Source organism: Arvicola amphibius, chromosome 12 (assembly GCF_903992535.2).
Source record: "Arvicola amphibius chromosome 12, mArvAmp1.2, whole genome shotgun sequence".
Lineage (NCBI taxonomy): Eukaryota > Metazoa > Chordata > Mammalia > Rodentia > Cricetidae > Arvicola > Arvicola amphibius.
Genome location: NC_052058.2, coordinates 20,062,178 through 20,081,039, shown reverse-complemented (window position 1 = coordinate 20,081,039; position 18,862 = coordinate 20,062,178). Strand labels below are relative to the sequence as shown.

The window sequence follows — 18,862 nt, the reverse complement described above, 5'->3', positions numbered from 1 at the left end:
ATTGTGAGAGGGAAAGAATTCATCACATTCTTAAACTGCCTTGGCTGGGAACATGGCATCAGCAGTCTGCCATTACCCCTCTGCCACCTTCACCAGAGTTATTCTGAGGTCCATACTATGTGTCATCCTACACCGTATCCTCTAGAAACAGGTCTGGGGGAAATAGAAATATAATCAGGAGAGGAAATCTCTTGTGTGAAGCTTATAACTATGGAAGGAAAAAAAAGTGCACAAAAACAGTAAAGTGCAAAGACGATCATCTCCTCAAAACCCAAACAGAGTTTCTGAGATGTCACTCATCCGCAGCTCCGACTTCCTAATTCATTTCCTCAACGGAACTCTAGTCTTGAGTTTTCATATCTATTTGCCTCTCCAACCCCTTTGAAATCAGAATTCGAAAAGCAATGCATTTGAAGGTTGCACCCTATTTCACTGCAGCTCTGTCTTCCTTTAGGTCCTACATTATCACCTGTTCCCTAGAAAAACAATTCTCCCTGAGGCATGAGACTTCAACAGTCTTGTTGGAGAAACATGGGTCACCATGACAATATGTCTTACGGGGCCATGTCCCTGATGAGGGACAGTTCTGCTGATAAGAGCTGGCTACTATCGCCCCTGTTGGCATTGGGGCCCGAACTGCTCCAGCTCTGCCCTGTCCTACCACAAACTACTCTAATTCCATCATGAATTGTCAGTTCTGCTGAAGGGGGCCTGGATAGGCCATGTCTGCCCAGAAGCAACCGGAAAACAGACCTAATAGATACACAAAGATAAGAAGAAAGTGACTGTGGAACAGGAAGCTAAAGGACCAGGTGAGCTTCTCAAAGAAAATGTGTTATTATGCAGGCCCCTCTTCATTCCTTGAAGTTCTCAGATCATTCATAAGGTTGCAAAACTCTTGACTTTCCCTGGGTGTCCAGGCTGCTTAAGTTCTGGCAAATCCTAATTATTCAGCATCTCATAGTGAACACCCTGCTGTGATTTCTTGGACCTATGTTTTTATGATTATGAAAATGGTAAGTAATAAATGTTTTTAAAATGTTTGCTAGTGTAAGTATATTCTCAGCCATAGAAATGTTTTCATCTCTTTTCTTTACAATTGAATACAATGGTGACATACTATGGAATATGGGCTGATACTTTAACCCATGCCTAAATGTGTTCAAAATTGACAAAAGAGGGATAATTAGCCTTTCCTTACCATTTCTTTGGGTCTGGAGACTTTGACCTCCTTTCTATAGTTTTTCTTTAAATAAGTAATAGGTTGTTGCAAATGACAGTCAGTCAATTGTTCTGTAGAGCACGAGATCCTAGTGCTTCTGTTAAACCACATTAGGTCCTCATCCAAACTCTCCCCTTCCCCTTTTCTTTTACAATTGAATACAATGTATTCCCCTACACTTTCTCATCTCCAGCAAGCACTATTTCATTCTCTTCTACTTTGGGATCAACATTTTTAGCTCCACATACGAAGAAGCACATACAGTGTCTGTCTTTCTATGCTAGCTACTATCTTCCATTTTGCTGAACTGGTAGTTTCCCTCTTTGATATAGTTTAACAATATGCCATTGTGTGTGTGTGTGTGTGTGTATAAATGATTACATATATTATATATAGTCATATTTTCTCAGTCAATTATTACTTATATGGATATGTGTGTGTATGCTTGTGCTTGTGTGCATAACTATGAATGTAAGTATGCCAAAGGAAGCCTCCTCTCTGATGTTGGTCCTCACCTTTTGCCTTGTTTGAGACAGTCTGTCTGTTGCTCACTGCTGCAAACACCAATCTAGCTCACCTATGAGCTTCTGGGGTGGCCCCTGTCTACACTTATCTCTCTGAAGACACACCACTGAGATTTCAGAAGCATAGTGCTCTCCCAGCCTTACATGGATCCTAAAGATTTAAACTTAAGTTCTTCTTCAAAAGCATGGTGCTCTCTCAGCTCTACGTGGATCCTAGAGGTTTGAACTCGCGTCCTTCTACTTGCTCCACATACACTTTATTCAGTAACCCATATCCCCTTTCCCTATCTATAGTCCTGTCTTGAAGAACAAAAGAACTGATTACACACCACAAATATTATGTATATTTCAGCAAAAAACAAAGAAGTATGCAAGTATGTCTTTCTGATGTGGACTTTATTTTCTTTTGAATATCCCCATGTAAGTCAGATGGCTGAAGACATGATGAGTCTAGTTTTATCACGATAGAGATCTCCACACTGTCTACCACAGTGGCTATACTATTTCTCATCCCAACAACCACAATAAAATTCATTTCTTCCACATCATTGCCAGCATTGGCTCTTTTTTCTGGCTCAAGAATGGCTGTTCTAACTGTACTCATATGATACCTTATCATGGTTCCACGTTCATTTCATAGAGATATGTTTAAGTAGGGATGTAGTAAAACTCTGGACGTCTGCAAAGGTATTGGACAGAGCAGAAAACTTAAGGAAAAACTTAAAAAGCTTAGAAGTGGTGAGAGGTAGGAAATGACCTTGTTGTGCTTAAGGGAAAGTATTCCTGGGCCTAAAGCCAAAGCTACTATGTCTATATATGAACAGACAAAATTGAATGTGATTTTGAAATATATTCGGAAAAACTCTGCCTTTCATCAGCTGTCAAAACTTAACTTTTTGTCTCATTTCCCTGGATGATCTATAAGACAGGAGTGAAGTTTGCTCCTACAGCAGGATTATTTGTGTTTATACCAGGCCCACTGTATCTCAGATGCATGATCTTTAAAAGAAAATACTCATCTTTCTATATTAGCTGTAAATAGAGATAAAGGTACCTTGTTCATTGTGCTGTCTGAGCACTGTCAGCACTCAACAAATATTCAGAGCCTGTTACCGGCTACTATGTTCCACTGGTATGTATTCCTTCCATGCCAGTGACTTCAGTCGTCCCCACATATGGACCTACTATATCATTTGCTAGGGAGTTAATGCTCTTTTTGTGTTTATCCAAAGAAGAACTGAAGGAAATTGAGAACCAGGTGATCTTAGATTTCTCTAGAAACTGTTTCTGTTGGAGGGCTCTGATAGTGTGTCTTCAGATGAAGGTCCTGTTACTTCCTATGCAACAGCATCCTCAGAGTCCCAGAAATGGCCTGTGAAAGTTTCCCATATGTAGCATGCAGGAGTTTGGAGCTGATTAGGAATTCAGGCAGGTTTGCTGATGTAAATAGGCAAATTGGATCAAGAGACAATTTTATATTTTTAGGTCCATATGCCCATGGAATCACAAAGTTATTATAAAATAATAAATTGTTTCACTCTGTGAACAAATTACCTTCAACAAGGAAATGTATTCGGAGTATTTCTCAAGACACACACACACACACACACACACACACACAACTATTAATTTCTACTTAGAATTTAAGTCACCAAGTAAGAAGAGTGCATTTTAAGATATTGTCAACATGTCAGTTAAAATGTCAGGCTCCTCTGTCCTGTCACGTTCTGACAGCATGGTGAAGCCCTGATATCATGAAAGTTCTGGAGTACAAGCAGGAAGAAATAAGGGGTTCCCAGAAGCAAGAGCAAATAGATTTTTTTAAAAAGCACAGCTAAACATGAGGTTAGCACCCATGGGGCCCAAACAGCCTGAAGCAAATGAAGCAAACTGAATCCTGTACTGGGGAGTCTATGTCAGGCTGTCTCATCACAAAGTAGATTGCAGAGAAGGGAGAAAAATATGACCCAACTCATATTATGGGTCAAACTTGCCTTGGCTGGAGGAAATGTTCTTGACCACCCTGAATAGCAGCAGGATTTTGTTGTCAGCCTCAGGAGAGGATGAGGAAAAGTGACTCCAAGGAGGGGTGGGGAGTTGGGACGATAGCCATCTTTGAGCTCTGGAAGCTGGCTTTTCTTGAAGTCAGCAGATAATTTCAGTCACAGCAGGCTTCAGGGGAAAAGTGGTGTCAACCCATCTGAAGTGAAGGAGAGAATGGGTTTGCTGTGTTCCTTCCCACTCTCCTTTTAGTTCCAATGTTTCTGTTTCTCTGTGTTTTAAGAATAGTCCTGGACAGGTTGGAATTTTAACTCAGTTTCATACAGTGCTGCCACCAAATGTAACAAAAATTACATTTGTGTTTGCTTCAGGTTTTTTAATTTTATAAAATATGTATCTGAATGAAGCTATGTAAGATGATGATACAAACAAGACTGAGATCCATTCTACTGATGTTTGGTGGGAGCTTTTGCATCTTAGCCACTTCTGTGTACAGTGTCTAACTGTTCACAGGGAAGTGTACAATGTTACATGGGGATGGGGCAATAAAAGCGTGTTTTTAGTAAACCTCTCATCACTCCGGCTTCTTCAGCATCTGAACTTACCCACCTTGCTCTGAAGGGCCTGCCAGCCTGTCCTAACTCTCGGGAAAGTATCTAGTTCATTATTTCACTGATTTCCAAATTGAGTTTAATGGATATTTGGGGGTACATTTTATCCCCAAGATAGAGGTAGGAAATAGTATGGACCTCATCATCCAGCTTCCTCAGCAGTACTTCCTAAAATCAATCTGCTTCAGGAAGATCTTTTTCTCTTTCCGACTTTCCTGCTCAAAATCGATTTCTTCTTCTTGATTAGGACAGGCATAGTTTGAGTATTATGGTCTGAAAGGGCCCCAGAGTGTAAATTAGTGTCAGGGTCAATCAGAATTGAAACAATGAAGGACAGATAGGGAGGTAGCAAATTCTCCTGTGAGCTAATCGAGTGGTCAGCTAATAGATCAATACAAATAGTTCTGATGGTAGATTACTGTGTAATTTCTGCATATAACTAATAAAAAGTTGAAACAATTTGGTGCTGTTGCCATAGCAAAGCAAATTTCATTCTCAGAGCCATCGGTGTCACTTTGGAGGATTTAATTTTTCTCAGTGTTTAGAGTTCCACAGTGAGATGCAAGAATCGAATTGTTAGCCGGGCGGTGGTGGCGCACGCCTTTAATCCCAGCACTCGGGAGGCAGAGGCAGGCGGATCTCTGTGAGTTCGAGACCAGCCTGGTCTACAAGAGCTAGTTCCAGGACAGGCTCCAAAGCTACAGAGAAACCCTGTCTCGAAAAACCAAAAAAAAAAAAAAAAAAGAATTGAATTGTTGCTGGAATCTTTCTCATTTGGGATAATATGTAGTCATGGTTGCATATAAGAATAAAAATATTCAATCCGCATTAAAAGAAGATAGCTTTGCAATAAAATTTTAATATTGTAACTGATACAATTTCCGAATCTTTGAAAGATATTTATACTGTTTGGGCTAAATGCATACTAATTATGCAATATGTAGAGAAAATACTTTATGAAGCATTTGTAATTCTAAAAGTTCAGAAACAAACAAAAGAGCACATAGATACAGAGAAATCAATAAAAGAATTGCATATATATATATATATATATATATAATCATGGATTGCAAATCCTGTGATTTACTGGGTGTTGATATTACTATTTGCATTAATTTACATAATTTAAAGCAGGTAGTAATGGATACCATAGCATCAATATTTAGATGCCTAAAATAAATGAAGAGGTGACGTAGTGGTTTGATTTAGATTAGTATTCCCCGTCAGCTAGGATTAGGGTCCTTTAACTATTTAAGTGTCTGGTTAGAATGGTTAGCAACCTGATGTATCACATTTTCCTCACATTTTATTTGAGGAAGAAATGTGACACGCATAAATCCCACTGATCATGGAAATGATTGTGTCGAGTATATAATGCTAACATAATCCAGATTTCTAACTTTTCCAGCAGTCTCTTGGAGAATTCAGGTCTCTGGCAGTGTTGATAGGAGACCAGGGAAGCACAGTATAATGGTTAACTTGAGAAAAATGAACTCTTAGCTTGTAGGCTACCACTTTATTACATAGATTTGGTGGCTCCGGATGATATTTATTTCTCAGAGTCCTTCATGTTAGAAGTCTGGTATCTGCACTACTTTTCTAAACACCAAGGTACTAGGAGAGTTGTAATTCTTTCAGGAACTCTGGGACAATAGTTCCTTTGTCCGGTCTTCCAGCTTCTGGGAGCTGCTGCTGTTCCTTGGTTTTTAAGACCAGTCACATCTTCAAATCCCTGAGTTCTGTCTTCATGCTATCTTCTCATCTGTAGGTTGGCCTCAGATTTCCTGCTTGTCTTCCTTAAAAGTCTCTTGTGATTGGATGTAAGGGCACCTAGTTAATTCAGAACAGTCTCTATAACTGGTAATTATTAATTTGAATTATTTACTTCAATCCACTCTCAAAACCTTTCAGTCACAGGAAGTAGGGATTGGAACAGGCAAAGCATTTTTGTTTCAGTTTCCCAATAAACTTAGCTATAGCTGTATTTCAGGGAGTGTGTGCACACTTGTGTATTCATGTGTGTATATTCACGTGTGTGTGTGTGTGTGTGTGTGTGTGTGTGTGTGTGTGTGTGTGCTCATGTGGCCATGTGGATATAACATGCAGAGTCGAAATATTTTTTGACACAAAATCTATGTTTTCTAACATAGTTTTTTGAACTCTTGACTTCAAGCTTCCTGCCTCACCCTCTTGGGTAGCTGGGAGAACAGGTATCGCCACTCTGTTTGGCATGGGCATCCAGTCACACTAGTTCTAGAAATGACAGACGATGATTCTGACACAGGAAAGAAAGACTTTTTTTTTAACTGAAGCTCTTTCCAAAGATGCTTCGTCTGTGCACTGGGTTATTTTTCCATTTGCAGTGAATACATTACAAGCCACTACTTCCTGCTGTGCTGTCTTGAAATGCAGCTCCAGCAATCACTGAGTCAACTTCTCTTGAGTGACAAGCCCCAAGGATTCACCTTGGTGTCCCTTTATTATTTCATTCATCAAACAGTGAGAAGCATTGTGGAAAGTGCTCTGGGGCTTGTGATCTTTCAATTGTTCCTGAGAAAAGACAGAGAAGAGCCTCTCATAGATTTTAAGTAGTGTTGAAAACCAATACTCAAAATACCAAAGCTCCTTCTGAAGTCTCTCAGCAAGCCTTCGCTGAACACCTGATGTAGTTGAGGTCATTAGTTACCAACTACCATCTTCAAGTCTGAGAACTTTTTCCTTGAAACTCAGGAGGAAAGTAAGGCAGGAAATATATAACAAGAATTGGTGATATGGGGAATCATTGAACGTCAGCAGGTTGGTAATCTGTTTGAGGATGTCCTGGCTTTGACACACCTATGTTTTAGTTTTTATTCCTGTTACTTTTGCAGGCATCCAAGTGGACGGACGCTATGAGAAATTTAAGTGGAAGCCATGTGGAGGAGTTCGTCTTGGTGGGCTTTCCTACCTCGCCACCCTTCCAGCTACTCCTCTTTGTCTTCTTCTTTGCAATTTATCTGTTGACATTGCTGGAGAATATACTCATTGTTTCTACAATCTGGCTCACCCCGAGCCTTCATCGCCCCATGTACTTCTTCCTTGGTCATCTCTCCTTCCTGGAACTATGGTATATCAATGTTACTATTCCCAGACTCTTGGGAGCCTTTCTAACCCAGGATGGCAGAGTCTCTTACATAGGTTGCATGACTCAGCTCTACTTCTTTATTGCCTTAGCATGCACTGAATGTGTCCTGTTGGCAGTTATGGCTTATGACCGCTACCTAGCCATCTGTGAACCCCTTCGTTATCCCAGCCTCATGCCTCCCAGCCTGGCCACTCGCCTTGCAGCTGCTTCTTGGGGAAGTGGTTTCTTCAGCTCCATGATGAAGCTACTTTTCATTTCTCGACTATCCTACTGTGGGCCCAATGTCATCAACCACTTTTTCTGTGATATTTCCCCACTGCTCAACCTCACCTGCTCAGACAAAGAAGAAGCAGAGCTAGTAGACTTCCTGCTAGCACTGGTGATGATTCTGCTACCTCTGGTGGCTGTGGCCTCCTCATATGCTGCCATCATTGTAGCCATTCTGAGGATCCCTACTGCTCAGGGACGCCACAAAGCCTTCTCCACCTGTACCTCCCACCTGGCAGTGGTTGTCATCTACTACTCCTCCACTCTCTTCACCTACGCACGGCCTCGAGCCATGTACACCTTCAACTATAACAAGATCATCTCTGTGCTCTACACTGTCATCGTACCATTCCTCAACCCAGCCATCTACTGCTTAAGAAACAAAGAGGTGAAAGATGCCTTCAGGAAGACCATGCTGGGAAGATGCCACCATCCTAGGGAAGTTCCAGATTGATGCATGACAGATCCCTACAGAGGGGAAAAAGACGACTTATTGAGGATTTGACTAGTCATCACAGAATGGCCTTATAGGAAAGATCAATATCAATTAGTAAACACTTTAAATACTATCTGGGATTCTCCTACTACATATGAAAATTAATAAATTATTGATTTTGTACATCCATTTCCAAACTGTTTGGATTAAATATACAAGAGTTACTTAGATGGAAGGTTTCAAAGGGAGATTTCCTAATAACACGCTTTTCCATTTTGAGTTTTTGGTTGGTTGATTTGGTTTTTTATTTTTCTCTTACCTTTTTTGTCTATATTAATTTTGATTTTGTTTTGTTTTGTTTTGTTTTGTTTGGGAGATTTTTTTTAGAGAAAGACAGAGAAAAAGAGCATGAAGTTAGATGGGTAGCGAAGTAGTAAGGATCTGAGGAAGGTTAGAGAGGGAAATTCATAAAGTACATTGTATGAATTTTTTAACTAGTTCTTTTGTTTTTTTATTGATACTATTGAGCTATACATTTTTCTCTGGTCCCCTCCCTTTCTCTATCCTCCCCTTTAGCCATCTCCCATGGTTCCCATGCTCCCAATTTACTCAGGAGATTTTGTCTTTTTCTGCTTTCCATGTAGATTAGATGTATGTATGTCTCTCTTAGGTTCCTCATTGTTTTCTAGGTTCTCTGGGATTGCGGATTGAAGGCTTGTTTTCTTTGCTTGATGTCTAAAAGCCATTTATTAGTGAGTATAAATGATATTTGTCTTTCTGGGTCTGGCTTACCTCACTCAATATGATGTATTCTAGATCCACCCATTTGCCTGCAAATTTCAAGATGTCATTATTTTTTTTGCTGTATAGTACTCCATTGTGTAAATGTACCACATTTTTCTTATCCATTCTTTGGTTGAGGGGCATTTAGGTTGTTTCCGGGTTCTGGCTATGACAAACAATGCTGCTATGAACATAGTTGAGCACATGCCCTTGTGGTACAATTGAGCATCGTTGGGTATATACTCAAAAGTGGTATTGCTGGGCCTTGAGGAAGGTTGTTTCCTAATTATCTGAGAGATTACCATAATGATATCCAAGGGGGCTGTAGCAGCTTGCACTCCCACCAGCGATGGAGGAGTGTTCCCTTTACCCCACAACCTCTCCAGCATAAGTTGGCATCAGTGTTTTTGATCTTGGCCATTCTTACAGGTGTAAGATGGAATCTCAGAGTTGTTTTGTGCTGCCCCCCACCCCCTACCCCCCACCCCCCGTCTGTGCTCTATGAGCTAGAAGCCAGTTCACGAGCTTCAGGCAAGGGGCTGGAGGTTGAGGAAACACATGCAGAGACAGACCGACACACGGACCTTCAATCACTGGTACCAAAAAGCCTCTTTAATAGCACCATGGAGGCTTAAATACCCTGCAGTCCATGGCCAACAGATGAAAATCCCATCCTCTGATCCTCAAAGCTAGGCACAGCTTCTAGTAACTTCAATTAGAAGGCTCTAGATAGGGAAGAGCAGCTGAAGGCCAGGACTTAATTGGTCCCAACAGTTTTGATTTGCAGTTCTCTGATAACTAAGGATGTTGAGCATTTCCTTAAGTGTCTTTCAGTCATTTTAAATTTCTCTGTTTAGAGTTCTCTGTTTAGTTCTATACACTATTTTTTATTGGATGATTTGTTCTTTTGATGACCAATTTTTAGAGTTCTTTGTATATTTTGGAAATAAGACCTCTGTCTGATGTGGGATTCGTGATCTTTTTCCATTCTGTAGGCTGTCATTTTGTCTTGTTCCCCATATCCTTTGCTTTAGAGAAGCTTTTCAGTTTCAGGAGGTCACATTCATTAATTGTTTCTCTCAGTGTCTGTGCTACTAGGGTTATATTTAGGAAGTGGTCTCCTTTACCAATGAGTTCAAGTGTACTTCCCACTTTCTCTTCTATGAGGTTAGTGTCACTGGCTTTATGTTGAGGTCTTTGATCCATTTGAACCTGAGTTTTGTGCATGGTAATAGACATGAATCTATTTTTGATAAAATTTTTATTTAAAAACTGAAGAGTCCCTAAAAATATGTGAAGAGCCTGATCAAGTATATCTGAGTCATATTCCTGCCAACAGTAATTTTAAGGTTTCCTGGGAATATTTATTTCACAACCAGTTTAAGATTCCTCCTTTAATCCAGTTCATTATTTCAGAAGTACAAACATCTTAAATAATAGGGCATTCAAAGATCTATATTCTCAAATTATAATTCTACACAAAGTATGTATTATATGTGGCCTAAGAATAAATTCTGTGGACTCATATCCTTAATTTCTACAAATCTCAAACCCACTGAAAGTCAAGATCTACAGTGCAATTTGGTATTCGTTCAGTCTCTCATATCAAGATGGCTAAATGTCCTTTTCATCTCTCCTTTTGAACTTTGTGAGAATATAAAATTGATTTACTTTGTGGAGGCCAATTAAGTAGTAAACAAAATGTGTTAGGAAACCTTTACTGAAGGTCATCTAGTTACCCTGGGACACAATATTTGTGCAACACTCATAATTTCACCCCTAGACAAAGGATGAAAACAAAAAACAATATAATACAAGAAAATATTTGCTATCCAGAGACCAGATGAAAATGTCTTTGTTCTGAAAGGGCTGCACCTTAAATTGTAGATATTCCACCAAATTCCCTCAAATTTTAGAAAGCTGTTTGAACTACTTATAGATAATATCACAACTATCTGCTTTCTATGTCTGTTTACTCAAACTTCTGCACATCAAACCAAATAAGTAACATAAGAAAGTATACTATAAATATGAAAGTAAACAAAGCCCAATAGAACACAGATTATCCCTATACATTGACCTATACTAGGTAATGCTGCATTTGCTCAAGTAAGGGTAGGGATTGTCATTCATCAACAAAAACTACTTATGGGTTTTCTATTACATAAATTAAAATCAACAAGGCAATAATAATAATAATAATAATAATACCTCCCTGAAATAGCAGAATTGTCTCTATTTTTATAAAAATTTGAAAGTAGTGTTTAACTCTTTTTTTACATGTGACAGTCCCTTTTTCTGTCATAGAATTACAGAAGGTACAGAGTTTATGGTGAAGATTCCAGACCCTGGAAACAGCAAATACAAGTTTGATGCTGGAGTTGCAATCCTAAGTAAAGAAATCTAATTCCCTGCCCATAGTTTCTCTCCTTCATAACGAAAATAGCACCAACTACCTTTTGTGTTTGTTGTGAAAATATAAATATATGTGGTATATCTAAGTAATGTATAAAAATAAAACTTCTCTGTGGATGGGTTTCTTTACGGATACTAAGGATTAATTTTCTACCTGTGAAGGCTTGAAACCTGAGAAATGTTGCTAGACAGCACTCTTCCTGGTGCAGATCCATAAATGTCCTCCAGCTGGAGATGTGGTGATAGTTTGCATATGCTTTAACAAATAAAATTTGCCTGAAGGTCAGAGTGCAGAGTTAGCCACACTAGTTAGCCATAGAGGCCAGGCAGTGATGGCACACACCTTTAATTCCAGAGCTCAGGAAACAGAAGCAGAAGGATATCTGTGATTTTAAGGCCACCCTAGGCTTCACGAGATTGAATCAGCCTAGCAGAAAAACAGAGTCAAGATGGGGTGACTACCACCTTTAATCCCAGCACTAGGGAGGTGGAGACAGGAAGTGATAATGGCTGGGCAGAGAGAGGAGTGCAAGGCAGGAGGGGACAGGAGCTCAGGATTCAGTCTGAGGTTTCATAGAGATGGCATTCAGTCTGAGGACTTGTAGAGACAGGATACCCCGTTCTGTTTGAGGATTTCATAGAAGTAAGAACTAGTGGATAGCTGCCCTGCTTCTCTGATCTTTCGGGTGTCACCCCCTAATCTGACTCTGATTTTTATTATTAAGACCAATTAGATTTGAGCCACAGGGGATATTTAAAAAAAAGAAAAAAGAAATCCCAGCTTTACTCTTGTCTCTTTTTCTGTCATTTCTATGGAGGTCTGAAAGCTCTGCCTACACACAGATCTGTTCCTTAGCAGTGTTGGCTACTAAGTAGTTGAAGGTCTCAGGTCAAAGTGGACTCTACACTCCTTTGTACAGATCTTATATTATTATTGCTAAGATTTTGAGAATAAGTCTTGTCTGCTGGCTGCTTTCATTGCTCTTTATCTACAGGACAAATTCTTCCTCCTCCTCTCGTACTACTACTAGTACTGTGTTGAGTAGTTTGCTTTACTATCCTCTTTGTTTCTCCAAGTATCCTTGATGCCAAGCCCAGGATTGTGTGTATATTGGGCTATGTTGCAGATACTAAGAAGATTGGGGCTTTATCAGAGTTTACAGTAAACACTAACTAGATATTGAAGGTTTATTATTATCACAATTTTATTATTAATACCAATATATGTGTTCTAACAGATATTCCTATCTTGTTACCTGTGTACCAAACTCACTCAAACATAATGAAGTTGGGCTTTTCTAAGAAATTTGTGCACAGAAAAGATCCAGGAATCCTTATAACTATTTTTAAGGGTAACAAGATGATTAGAAAGTTTAGTATTTCCAGTTATAGAAAATGCCATTGTGGCAAGGTGTCATTGATTCGAGTAAAGGAGGTTTTCCCTCTTTATTTTTTCTGTTATTGAAAACAGCTTTCGTTTTCTCCAATAGAATGTGTTACTGATTCCCCTTCTACTCCTTTAAGTTTCCCTCCGCCTCCCCTCCCATCTGGTTCCACTCCATTTCTGTCTCTCATTAGGGAATAAAGAGGCATCTAAGGGATAATAATTAATAAGATAAAACAAAAACACACCAGAGTAGGACAACACGAGCAGGATTAGAAAACAGTGCATCCAGCTACATCCAAAAAATACAGCTTAACATCAGTGATAGACATCACCTCTGCATAAAAGGATAGAAAAATATATTCCAAGTGAATGTGCCTAAGAAGAAAACCAGTGTAGCTGTTTCAATATCTGAAAATATCGACTTCAAACTAATTGGAAGAGACAGGGAAGGACAATACATACTCATCAAGGAAAAATCCACCATTGCAATTCTTAACATCTATGTACCAAACACAAGGACACCCAAGTTCACAAAACATAAAAATAAATCATGAGTCTTTGTTAGAATATCAAACACAAAACATGATTCTTTCCTTAGCCATTTTAGCCTAGTTTCCATACTTGCTACTCATATATATTTGCTCTCATTAAACAAGAGGAAGAGCCAGACAATGTGATCTGATATAAAACTGCTCTTCTCGTGTGATTATTCATTCCTATTGCCTGATGAGAATATTCTCATTGCTTTGCTTAAGGATTGAGAGGTTTTGACCATGTATTAATTGGTGTTAATAGGCTTCTTACTATTTTTTCAGGTTTTTCTCCAAATAGTCTATGTTATTTTACCAATTGTACATTTAACTGAAATGTACTGTGCAAATGGCTTGCTGTTAATTCCCTTTCAATTTATAAAAGAAATAATGAACAGAAATATGGATCAGGAGAGGACCCAAGTTCAATACCCAGAATGCACACATGGCTCAAACTTGTCTTTAACTAAATTGTGAATACTTTCTGGGCTATGGATGGAAGCTTGTATGTACTTCTCCTTCTCTATGCTGAATTTTTTGTTTTTGTTTTCTCTGTCTTGTCCAAACCTTGGGCATGCTATCATATCCTCTGTGTATTCATGTGTGCATTTTCCCTGTTATGGCTGGAAAATGCTGTTTCCTGGAAGTCATATGCCACATCTCTGATTCTTATGAAATTTCTACCTGTTCTGCATAGATCCCTGAGTCTTGATGAGAGGAGTGTAATGTAGACACCCCGTTTAGAACAGATCATTCAAGTGACAGACTCCTGGTATGGAGGTTTTATTTGATAGTGTACATTGTATAGTTGGGATAGCACACACACACACACACACACACACACACACACACTATAGGTAAAACCATTTAAACTCCTTTTTTGTAAGTACACATTCTAAGAAGCTTCCACAGTAGTAGATTTACATGTAACATTTTTTTCTTACAAATTAAGTTCTAGCCAAGCTCCCAAGAAAAACCTGTGATTTTTGCAAACCTCATGTCCTGTTATCTTGGTCACTGTCTAAGTCTGCAGTTCACAAGAGGAGACAGGTGTGGGTGTGACTTCCACAGGACACTGTGCTTGCAGCTCCAATGCCTACTGCTGAGATTATTTGATTTCACTTTGCTCTACACTTGACGTTGCTCTGTTTCGCTCTGAATGTAGGCGGAGGGACGCTCCCTGAGCTAAGAGAGAAGTAAAAAGGAAGAGCAGAGGGAAGTAACACACCCTCCAGGAAGTCTCCTTTAGAGTAATGACATTTCTCTTCATGACTGACTACAACAGAACTTACATTAACAAGAAAACATGGATTGTGTGATGTTATTTCTTTTTTTTTTTTTTTTTTGGTTTTTCGAGACAGGGTTTCCCTGTAGTTTCTAGAGCCTGTCCTGGAACTAGCTCTTGTAGACCAGGCTGGCCTCGAACTCAGAGATCCGCCTGCCTCTGCCTCCCGAGTGCTGGGATTAAAGGCGTGCGCCACCACCGCACGGCGTGATGTTATTTCTTACAGAAAGAGCAGACATATCCATCTACTTCAAAAAGTATGACTTAAAAAGAAAATATGTTTTTTCAGAAAGAGTTATTAAACACAAATACAACTAAAGTGATAGGTTTCTAAACATTATTCCATTCACTTAAAAGTTATTCTGCCTTTTCCTGCAAATCTGAGCGAACACACACCCAGAATATTTTCTCACAAGCAGACTTGTTATACTCTTCAATTCTGTAAAGTTGCTCACTCAACTCAAATGTATGTTTACATATTAGTGGCTTTATTTTTTTAGTTTAACCCTTAATTTACTTTATTTTCTTGCATGGCAGAAAGTAATGAAAGAAAAATGACCATTTTTGTCTATAAGTACCCAGGTCTAGATCTTCTTTCACAAGAAATTGTCATAAATTTTACCAAAGGAACAGAATGACCATGTGTTGTTGAGATCCATCTTCAGTTCTGCAAAGTAGCTGACATTTAATAGTCTGAAATGGAAGCTGCAGCTTTTCTACAAGTCTCTGCTCCATGTTGCTGCTACCCTTCTCTACATTTAAGTTATACATTAATGAACTCAAACAAAATAAACTTCATTTCATTTCATTTCAAGAATTTCAGGTCTCCATGAGAAAGAAAGTCAGGACCGTGAGAGAACCTTCATCTGGCGATGGATAGAGACAGAGCCACACATTGGTGCACCGCACTGAGCTCCCAAGGTCCAAATGAGGAGCAGAAGGAGTGAAAACATGAGCAAGGAAGTCTGGACTGCAAGGGTCCCCCCATCCACTGAGATGGTGGGGCTGATCTATTCGGAGCTTACCAAGCCCAGCTGGACTGGGACTGAAAAAGCATGGGATAAAACCGGACTCCCTGAACATGGCGGACAAATTGGGCTGCTGAGAAGCCAAGGACAATGACACTGGATTTGGACCCTACTACACATACTGGCTTTGGGGGTGCCTGGCCTGTTTGGATGCTCACTTTTCTGGACCTGGATGGAGGGGGGAGGAACTTGGACTTCCCACAGGGCAGGGAACCCTTACTGCTCTCTGGATAGGAGAGGGAGGGGGAGTGGAGGGGGAAGGAGTAAATAGGAGGTGGGAAGGAGGCAGAAAGTTTTAATAAAAAAAAAAAAAAGAAATGAACTGTGGAGTCCCTGCCCTTCAGACTTAGTGCAAGGGTTTTGGTGAACTGATTTTAGGAGGTTTACTCTTCCTAGCTTCCACCACAGATAATCAGAAGCTCATTTAAGAATCAGGGTGCTGCATGCTCTGCATTGATGTAAAGGAAGACTGTAGAGGGGAAAACACCTCTAGGGAGAAGCCTCTTAACAAAAGTTGCCCTGTCAGAAGTATTTCCACTATGCCATTTCCAGACATGAGAATTGCAGAGCTGTCTAGAACACTCATTGTCAAATGTAGCTATTTTGATATTGGCATGTGAAAGAATGCAAATGAATCCATATCTATCACCCTGCACAAAACTCAAGTTCAAGTGGATCAAAGACCTCAACATAAATCCAGATATGCTGAACCTGATAGAAGAGAAAGTGGGGAATAGCCTTGAGCGCATAAACACAGGAGACAACTTCCTGAACAGGACACCAATACTGAAGACACTAAGATAAACAATAAACAGGACCTCGTGAAACTGAAGTTTCTGTAAGGCAAAAGACACCTACAATGGAACAAAACAGCATCCCTACAGAATGGGAAGAGATCTTCACCAGCCCAACACCTAACAGAGGGCTGATCTCCAAAGTATATAAAGAACTCAAGAAACTAGACACCAAAATACCAAATAATCCAATTTAAAAATGGGATACAATCTAAACAGAGAATTCTCAACAGAAGAATCTCAAATGGCTAAAAAAAAACCTTTCAGTAACTGCTCAACATCCTTAATTATCAGGGAAGTGCAAATCAAAACAACTCTAAGATACCATCTTATACCTGTCAGAATAGCTAAGATCCAAAACACTGATGACAGCTTATGCTGGAGAGAATGTAGAGTAAGGGGGAACACTCCTCCACTTTTGATGAGAGTGCAAACTTGTACAGTCACTTTGGAAATCAGTGTGGCAGTTTCTCAGAAAGCTGGGAATCATTCTATCCCAAGACCCACCTATACCATTCTTGAGCATATACACAAAGAATGTTCAATCATACCAAAAGGACACTTGCTCAACTATGTTTATAGCAGCTTTTTTGTAATAAAAAGAACCTGGAAAAAGATTAGGTGTCTTTCAAGTGAAGAATGGATAGAGAAAGTGTGGTACATTTACACAATGGAGTATTTATTACTCAACTGTTAAAAACAATGACATTTGGAAATTTGAAAGCAAAGAGATGGGGCTAAAAATATTCTGAGTGAGGTAATCCAGACCAAGAAAGACAAGCATGGTGTATACCTTCTCATAAGTGCATATTAGCTATAATAAGTATATAAAAATAAAGGATAGCTATGCTATAATCTACAGACCCAGGGAGACTAGATATCTATCAAGGTAGTTCAAAGGCAAGACACCCAGATCTCCCCAAGAAAGGGAAATAGAAGAGATTTTGTGAATGGACTGCAGGCAGGTGGGGATGGGAACATGAGCAGTCATATTGGGGGCAGGGCAGAAGGGCAAAGTACTGAAAAAGACTGTTGAGAAGGGAAACATGGGCACATATAATTATCAAGTAAAAACCTAACTCAAGGGAATCTCCTAGGAATCTACAAGGATAACTCCAGCTAAGACTTTTAGCAATAGTGGATATGCAACCTGAACTGGCTATCTCCTGTGATAAGACAAGACTTCAGGTGGAGGGAGTGGGAAACCAACCAAGTCACATAACCTTTAACCTATAGTCTGTTGTATTCATGGAATGTGCTGGGGTAAGGGTGGACTAGAGATTGAGAGAATGACCAAGCAATGACCAATCTAGCCTAAAACCCATTCTCAGAGAAAGCCACCCCTGACACTGCCTGGAGCACCAAGACCCATGCAAAAGCCCACTCCTACAAGGTCATCTAGGGTTCCTGGATAGGGGATCCTCGAGGCCAAAGAAAAGTCAGAAGAAACAGAAGACAGGATAGAATTGGTAGGTATGTCTGGTCATGTGAAGCAGCCAAACAGCCCCAAGTTTATTTTAGAGTTTGCTTATATACAAAAACAGAACAAAACACAGCACAGATGGTCAGTCAGTATCTAACCACAAGACCATTCCTGTGGTTATGTGCAGTAAGCAGCCTCCTCTCCAACATGTGCTTACTGCTCAGAAGCAGCCTTGCTTTCTATCTTGATGTTCCTGAGGTTTGTCATCAGCAGTATACTGTCTACTAGATAGAGTGTTCTTTTCTCACAGGCTAAATCAGAAGTCTCTCGTAGCCCTCAAGATTATAAGAAAAAGTAGAGCAGGTGAGCTTGAACTCAAATGACTTTTTTAAGTAAGAAGTGACTCCTGATGGAAACTGAGTCACACATGGGCTCCCACAGACCCACAGGTTGAATGACTCGGAGAGATAGGATAAAACCAAATACAACTAGGGAGGGGAATGTCAATATAATGGTGCCTAATGATATTCTGCTGTACTCATAGGTTCCTAGCCCATTTGTCATCAGAGAGACTTCATCCAGCAAGTGATGGACCCAGATGCAGACCCACAGCCAAAGCATTTGGTAAAACTTGGGGAATCCTGCAGAAGAAGGGGAGAAAGTATTGTAGGAGCCAGCGGAATCAAGGACACTGCAAAAAACCTTACAGAATTAGCAAACCTGGCCTCACAGGGGCTCACAAAAACAAAACTAACAACAAGAGAGCCTGCATGGGACCTATGCATTCTGCATGTATGTTACAGTTGCATAGCTTGGTCCTCTTGTAGGACTCTTAAAAGCAGGAACAAGGGCCGTCTCCAGCTCTTTTTACTGGTTTGGGGGACTCTACTCACACTGGGTCATCTTGTGCAGCCATGGGGAGGTACTTAGTCTGATTACAACTTAACATGCCATGTTTTGTTGATATTCACGAGAGACCTGCCTTTTCCTAAACAGAAACAGAGGAAGAGTGGATTGGGATTGGGAACTGGT

General features: G+C 39.9%; 1 protein-coding gene across 1 annotated transcript; it reads left to right on the top strand.

Moving 5' to 3' along the window:
- The first annotated feature begins 7,249 nt into the window (after window positions 1-7,249).
- LOC119828058 (olfactory receptor 6P1) lies at window positions 7,250-8,203 on the top strand. The gene has a single exon (XM_038350086.1). It carries the CDS (start codon window positions 7,250-7,252, stop codon window positions 8,201-8,203), a length of 954 nt encoding a protein of 317 aa, XP_038206014.1.
- The last annotated feature ends 10,659 nt before the right edge of the window (window positions 8,204-18,862 follow it).